Genomic DNA, 8,295 nt, shown 5'->3' with positions numbered 1-8,295 from the left:
ACCTTGACCTCCTTCCACCTATCGCATTTCCAACGCCCCTCCCCCAAGTCTCTCCTCCCTACCTTTTATCTTAGCCTGCTGGACACACTTTCCTCATTCCTGAAGAAGGGCTTATGCCCGAAACGTCGATTCTCCTGTTCCTTGGATGCTGCCTGACCTGCTGCGTTTTTCCAGCAACACATTTCCAGGTCTGGATATATGAATAGGAAGGATTTGGAGGGATACGGGCCAGGTGCTGGCAGGTGGGACTAGATTGGGTTGGGATATCTGGTCGGCATGGATGAGTCAGATGGAAGGGTCTGTTTCTTGCTGTATATCTCTATAACTATGTAATTTCACTGCATGCTTGCCTTTTTGCTCCTAATAATGTCAGGAATCACTGTCATTTTCATCAGTGACTGGTCATCTGAATCACACGTGGAAGCAAATAAAGGTGAACCAGTGTTGCATATATTCTACACATGGTCAGTAAGGAACGATTGCATCTGGAGCAAAGCACAGCCTGAATGAGTGCATATTTGGGGATTTTGGAACAATGTGGAAATTCAGTGCATAGGGAAAAGAGAAGTTTTTGCTTTTCTATTTATAAGGTTTTATTTTAATACAGGATAAATTGAAACCCAGAATCAGGGGCCCAGTATAAAAACAAAATGTCATCACAGGAAAACTGCAAGTTCTTAGTTTGATAATGATTGCTAATTAGTTTCAGATCAAAGATAAATATGGGAAACAATTTAAAGATTAAAAACTGAGAGACCAATAGGAAATGTTTTAAAAAACTTAAGAACTATGATTAGATTAGATTCCCTACAGTGATTCGGCCCACCAAATCCACACCGACCCTCCAAAGAGAAACCCACCCAGTCCCATTTCCTTCTGACTAATGCACCTAACACTACGGGCAATTTAGCATGGCCACTTCACCTGACCTGCACATCTTTGGACTGTGGGAGGTAACCGGAGCAACCGGAGGAAACCCACGCAGAAACGGGGAGAATGTGCAAACTCCGTACAGACAGTCGCCCGAGGCTGGAATCAAACCTGGGACCCTGGTGCTGTGAGGCAGCAGTGATAACCACTGAACCACGGTGCCGCCCAAAATATATGCAAATAAAATAGAGATGTCAGGCCAAGCAATATGTTGTACCAGCATGATGTATGAGCTGGTGAACCCCATTGTGGTTCACAGTGACCACACCTGTGGCAAGCATTGCTTGAGGAATTCCACCTCAGAGTTGATGATCTGGAGTCTGAGCTGTGAACACTGCAACATAACAGGATGGGGGGTGAGTTACCTGGATGCTGTGTTTCAGGAGGCAATCACACTCCTTAGATTAACTACCTGACCACCAGCAAATTGACACAGGGTCAACAAGATTAAAGAAGTAAACATGTCGTTCAAAGATTGGAGTGGAAGAAATGTGTTTGAATTCATGAGACAGTTTTGAGGAAGGAGGGAGCTGTTCCGAAAGGGTCCACCTGAATCATGCTGGGACCACAGTCCTGGTGAATCAAAAAAATAGGGGTGTAGCCAGGGCGTTAAACTAAATAGTGGGGTAGTGGATTCAGTTCCATGGGAAATTATAAAATGAAAGGTAGAGGAGAAGGTAGGAATATAGGTTAGTGACGGGGCTGATTGATATCAGAAAATAAAAGGAAGGGTCAGAATATCTGAATGTTATGTTACAAATTTATACAGTCACACAGCACAGAAACAGACCCTTTGGTCCCCTCATCCATGCCGACTGGTTTCCCAAACGAAACCAGTTCCATTTGCCTACATTTGACCTATAGTCCTCTAAATCCTTTCTATTCATGTATCTGTCCAAATGTCTTTTAAGTGTTGCAATTGTAACCGCCTCTACCACTTCCTCTGGCAGTTCATTTCATATACACACCGACTTCTGTGTGAAAATGTTGCACCTTAGGTCCCTTTTAAATCTTTCCCCTCTCACCTTAAACCCATGCTACCTAGTTTTGGACTCCTCTACTCTAGGCAAAAGTCCTTGGCTATTCACCTCATGATTTTATAAACCTCAATTTTCAATGCTTCAGGGAAAAAAGTCCCAGCCTATCTAGTCTCTCCCTATAACTGAAATCCTCCAGTCCCAAAGAACAATAGAAGTGTAGGAAAATTTAATAATTGAACAAACTTAAAAAGCTTTGTATCTTAATTCAAAAAGCATTCAGAATAAAGATAGATGAAATGATGACACATATCAAAGTAAATGAATATGATCTCATGACCATTATGGAAGCATGGTTACAAGGAGATCAAAACTGGGAGCTCAACATTGAGGGATATTTGAGGTTTTGGACAGTCAGGAAGAATGGAAAAGTTGGTAGGGTAGTAGGGTAGCGCTATAAATAAGAGATGAAACAAGGACAACTATGAGAAATGATCTAGATTCAGATGATGTTAGTGTCCATTTGGGCAGAGATAGAAAGCAGTAAAGGCAAGAAAATATTGGTTGGAATAGTAAACAGACCCCCAACAGTAACCACTCTGTCAGAAAGGCTACAATTCAACAAATAATAGGAGCATGTCAAAACAAAACAGCAATAATTATGGATGGCTTTAATCTTCATGTTCACTGGGTTAATCAAATTTGAAAGAGTGGCGACAACAACAAGTTCACAGTGCATAAGGGATAGTTTTCTAGAGCAATATGTAATGGAAAAACCAGGGAGCAGGTTATCTTGGATATAGTAATGGGTAATGAAGGAACTTTAAAAAATAACCATGATGTGGAGGTGCCAGAATTGAATTGGGGTTGACAAAGTCAAAAATCACACGACGCTGGGTTATAGTCCAATAGGTTTATTTGAAACCACAAGCTTTTGGAAGTTGCCTGAAGAAGAGCAGGAGTTGGAAAGGTTATGGTTTCAAATAAACCTGTTGGACTATAACGCTGTGTCTTGTGATTTTTAACTTAATAAATAACCTCAAAGTAAAATATCCCTTAGGAAATAGTGATAATACAATGTAAATTAATATTCAGTTCAAGAGTGAGAAACTTGGGTTGGAAACAACTGTACAGAAATAAAGTTCAAGGCCAAAGCGAAATGGGCAGATTGGTTAAGAGGAATGAGGGAGACATTTAAGGAGGTGATTCATGACTCTCAGCAATATTTTTTCCCAGTGAGGAGGAAAGATTCTGACAGACAGATAAGCCAGTCATGGCTAACTAAGGAAGTTAAGGAGAGTATTAAATTGAAAGCAAAAGCATATAAACGAGGCAGAAGTCAGTGATAGCTCTGAAGTCTGGGATAAACTCATAATCCAGCAAAGGAGGACTAAAAGGATAATACAGTCAGAAATATACAATGAGAGCAAACTAACACGGAATATATAAACTGACAATAAAAACTTATTTAAAAATAAAAATAAGGGAAGAGAAAGATCGGAATGAACACAGGCCTCTTAGAAAATGAATCTGGGGAGACAGTTATGAGGATTAAGGAAATAGCAGAGGAGTTTAGCAGATATTTGACATCAGTCCTTACAGTGGATGGCGGCTTGGTGGCTCAGTGGTTAGCACTGCTGCCTTACAGTGCCAGGGACCCAAGTTCGATTCCAGCTTCAGGTGACTGTGTGAAATTTGCACATTCTCCTGTGTCTGCGTGGCTTTCCTCCGGATTCTCTGGTTTCCTCCCACAATCTAAAGATGTATAGGTTAGGTGAATTGGCCATGCTAAGTTGCTCATAGTGTTCAGGGATGTGTAGGCTGGGTGGACTAGTTACAGGAAATGTAGAGTAATTGGGTAGGGGAATGGGTGGGATACTCTTTTCAGAGAGTCAGTGTGGACTTGTTGGGCCAAATGGCCTCTTTCCACAATGTAGGGATTCTATTCTATTCTGTGGTACTTCAAACACCCCATTAATACTGAAGAAAACAGGGGAGGAAGTACATACCATCAATATCCCTAGAGAAGTAGTATTAGACGAACTAGTGGGGCTAAAAGGCAGATATGATGGCTTGCATATTGAGATCCTAAAAGAGGTAGTTACAGAGATAGTGGGTGCATTGGTTGTAAATTTCCAAAAGTCATTGGATTCTGACAAAGTACCAGAGGATTGGAAGACTGCTAACAATAACACCCCTATACAAGAGGAGGAAAACTGTGAATAATATAGCTTAACATCTATTGTTGGAAAAGTACTAAAATCAATTAAGGGAATAAAATAGCAGAACATTTGGAAATCAGTAATCTAATCAAGCACAATCAGCATGGTTTCGTGAAAGTGAAATTGTGTCTCAGTAATGTGAGAGAGAGATTTTCAAGCAAGTCTCAAGCAGAGTGGGTAGAAGGGAACCAGATGTGTTGCATTTGGATCTCCAGATGGCATTTAACCTTTTGAGAAGTACCTTGTTAAGATACAAGAGTTCTCTGTGCTAAAGGTAAGCGCTATTAGTAGAGATATAAAATTGGTTAATGAGAAGGAAGCAGTGAGTGGGAATAAGGGTTCTTTTTCAAGTTGGCATCAGTGCTGGCACAACTGTTTACAATACATATTAAAGGCGTGGAGTGCTTTAGCTAAATTCGCAGACAATACAAACTAGCACCTGGAGTGCTGGATGTGCTGTAGCTAAATTCGCAGACAATACAAAACTAAGTAAAAAGACAGGTTGCAAGGGGGATACAAACAGTGTACAATGGGATACTCATAGCTCAAACAAGTAGGTGAAATGTTGGTTAAAAGAGTATAATGTGGGAAAATGTGAAGTTGCTCATTTTGGAAGGGGCAACAGAAGAATACAGCATTAGTTAAAAAGAAAAAAGGTACCAGGTTTCAGCCCATTCCAATTTCTCATGAACTACTTTTAGTACGAGTGAGCTCAAGAAAGGGGAAACAATCACAATGGATTCCTGAAGTACTGTGATTTGGTGTGTGATGCAAATACATCTGAAGAAAATGGAGGTAAAAGGAAGTAAATGAGTGTACCTCAGGTATTTAGTACAGTTTCTAACTCCTGTTCTTTCATAAGGAACAACGCCATTTGTAATCAATGAACAGATATGTGCTGACTTTAACTAAATCAAGTAACTTAAAATAAACGCATAACTCACCACAAGCACGCCATTAGTGAGGATTTCGACAGGAGGATCTTTGCTATAAAAGGGTAAAAGGAACACATTGATATTATAAATGAAGGATCATATAGTGAAAGATCCAAGACTGAATTATCTTACAGCAATATTCACTCACAACTACCAAAGATTCCTTACTATATCAGGACGGAACATTGCTGAGTGAATTCAATACTAGGAAGATATAAAATGAAATAATGAAAATAGGTGGTGAAATAAAACATTGAGCTTTTAATGTGCTCGTCTCTCTAGCTAGTTTTGGGGTCCTTGTAACAGGCCTATTTGCCTGTGTTCTGCACAGTGTGAAATGTAAATATAGGAATAGACCATGAAGCTGTTTGAGTCAGTCTGCCACTGTAGGACATTGTCTATGATCTACTATCATGCATCTGCCTTTACTTCATGCCCCTTATTTCCTTTGGTCCACAAAACTCTACCTCAGATTTAAAACTAACAACTGATATAGCACCTTTAGCTGTTTATTAAAGTTAATTTGAAACTTTTACCGTCTTTTACATGTTAAAACGTTCACTTCCCAAAGGCCTGGCTCTAATATTTATGCAAAGGCTCCTTGTCCTAATTTTCTCATCCAATGTTACTAGTTTCTCTTTATTTACCCATCCATTCCCTTTAATAACATGGTTTGCTGATTAACTTGCCCTTTAATCTTCTAAATCTGAAGGAATAGATCCCTCATTTGTGCAACTGCTCTTTTGTGGATTTTGGACTCTATTGAACACTGCAATACATCAAGCTACAGAAAATGAGAGGTTAGTAATTACAAACCAAGTCTGCAGAGCATTCCTTTGTTTGTGCTTGATCAGAAACATGGCAAGAAAGCTACAATGTTAAGACACCAGCTGAAACTTATAGCTGATAGATGCTTGTTGGACCTCAGTGGAATGTAGAGTTGGTGAGTATACTAGAAGTCAATACTTATTGGAGTGTTGATCACTGGTCCATTCAGGGGGCAAATGACAAAGGCAGATACCAAGATGAAGATAACATTGAAATAGAGGCAAGTGATAGCAAGAATCTAGGAACAACCCTCATTGAAGGAACCATAGGTCAGGGACCCCAGTGAGAAACAGCACTGAGGCTGAGACTATTTACTTCACATCCTACAGGTCAGTGTTCTTTACAGCTTATAAGTTCTATGTATTTTGTTACTTACTCATTAATATTGTAATAAAATACTTTTAATCCTTGGTTAACTGGTTTGATTTCATTTATCTGTCATGTGTATTTTATTACATAATGTAAAAAGTATTGCATAGTGTCGTCACTCTCTGCCACCATCCTAAAACACAGAAAAATAAACTAGACCAGAGAAAATAAATGCAGAAAAATAAAGAAAAAAAAGAAGCGTTCAACCATTAAGTGCTCTGTCACGGGCAATGGGCCTGATCGCCAGGCACGAGTCCCCTTCCACACGCTGCTAGAACAGAAGTAACCACTCTTGGCACCATATCGCCTTCACCAACGTCCTTGCCACTGAGTGCCTGATGGACTTTGCCAACGCAGACACCACTGATGCTGCCCGGTGCCGCACCAGCCCAAACTCATCCCACGTACCCGCAACCCCTTCAGGGTACTGTGTGACCACACCCCAATATCAAGGAGGTGCTACAAGGATGTACCAACCTGAGCATCCTATGGCTTCCTTATAGAATGATGAAAGGGATGCCAGAGGAGAAGGATTGTGGTGAAAAATGCCATTGACTAGTGGGTTGCCCAAGTGACTTAGAGGGAAGTCGCATGTCAGGTCTCACCAGAATGGGTACAGGAGGGAGAATAGGATCTGTTTGGCCACCCAGAGGTAGCAGACAAAATCCTCATGGGATACCAGGAGCTCCTGAACAACTCTAAACTGAGCGAGGGGGAGTGATCCCTCTTGGTATACCCAGAATAAAATAATACTCAGTGACATATATAGAGTCTATATAGTTGTGGACTTAACCCCATCAATGCAACATAGCTTAGAAATGGGTATAATGAGGCGAAATAGATTGTACTTTGATCAAGTGAAGTATCGAGTGTGGAAAATACTTTCAAATTTAGGAGTAGCACTGGGTATGGTCCCAGAAGGGGAATATAGAAACAGGATGTGCGCTACGGCAGAATTATGGCACCTGGATAATCAGCACAATGACTACTGAGAAACAACATGCTGTTGACTGTGGCTAAATGGAGGAGAAATCTTGCTTGAAAGACAGATTCCCAGAAACAATATGCGTTCCCCAAACTGGCAGAGGAAGTGTTGACAGTCTGCTACAGGAGGGCATTCCAAGGTGTGTTGTGTTCACCATTAACTCTCCAATTTGGCCAGTCTGCAAACCAGATGGATCATGGTGCTTAATGATCCACTGTCCATAATTCAACAATGTCACACTTCTGACTACCTCAACTGTGACCACTAGCCACAGAACAATGATGAAACAGCGCCTCAGTTGAAATGGTTTACCACTCTTGACATCGGCAATGGATTCTGGTAAATATCACTGCAATGGCAATGTCAGTACAAGTTTGCATTCAGTCTCTAGAGGCAGCAATACACTTGGACAAACATTCCCCAAAGTTTCCACAACTCTCCATCAATTTTTCACCAGAGATTGGCACAATGACTGCGTTCCTTACCTCAGTGTGAATGCAGAGTAGTATGTGGATGACTTTTTGCTACAGATGGAAATTCAATGAACATTTGAGGGTGGCACAGTGGCTCAGTGGTTAGAACTGCTGTCTCACTGTGCCAGGGACCCAGGTTCAATTCCAGCCTTGGGTGACTGTCTGTGTGGAGTTTGCACATTCTCTCCGTGTCTGCGTGGGTTTCCTCCGGGTGCTCTGGTTTCCTCCCACAATCCAAAGATGTGCAGGTCAGGTAGGTGGTCCTCACCTACCACCCGACAAACTTCCATATACATCGTATCATCTGTCATCAGTTCCGCCACCTCCAAACGGACCCTACCACCAGGGATATATTTCCTTCCCCTCCCTATCAGCGTTCTGAAAAGACCACTCCCTCCATGACTCCCTCGTCAGGTCCACACCCTCCACCAACCCAACCTCCACTCCCGGCACCTTCCCCTGCAACCGCAAGAAATGCAAAACTTGCGCCCACACCTCCCCCCTTAATTCCCTCCAAGGCCCCAAGGGATCCTTCCATATCCGTCAGAAATTCACCTGCACCTCCACACACATCAT

At 41.5% G+C, this 8,295-nt stretch overlaps 1 protein-coding gene across 2 annotated transcripts in view; it reads right to left on the bottom strand.

Moving 5' to 3' along the window:
• LOC122553857 (cytosolic phospholipase A2 zeta-like) overlaps positions 1-8,295 on the bottom strand; it is a 115,759-nt gene that overhangs the window by 77,484 nt on the left and 29,980 nt on the right. For both annotated transcript variants that reach the window (XM_043698296.1, XM_043698297.1), the window contains one exon: positions 5,074-5,116. In XM_043698296.1, the coding sequence (XP_043554231.1) occupies positions 5,074-5,116 (43 nt within the window). The remainder of the gene's footprint in view (positions 1-5,073; positions 5,117-8,295) is intronic.

This window comes from Chiloscyllium plagiosum, chromosome 10 (genome assembly GCF_004010195.1).
Source record: "Chiloscyllium plagiosum isolate BGI_BamShark_2017 chromosome 10, ASM401019v2, whole genome shotgun sequence".
NCBI lineage: Eukaryota > Metazoa > Chordata > Chondrichthyes > Orectolobiformes > Hemiscylliidae > Chiloscyllium > Chiloscyllium plagiosum.
The sequence above is the reverse complement of the archived record's forward strand: the minus strand, read 5'-3'. Positions and strand labels throughout refer to the sequence as shown.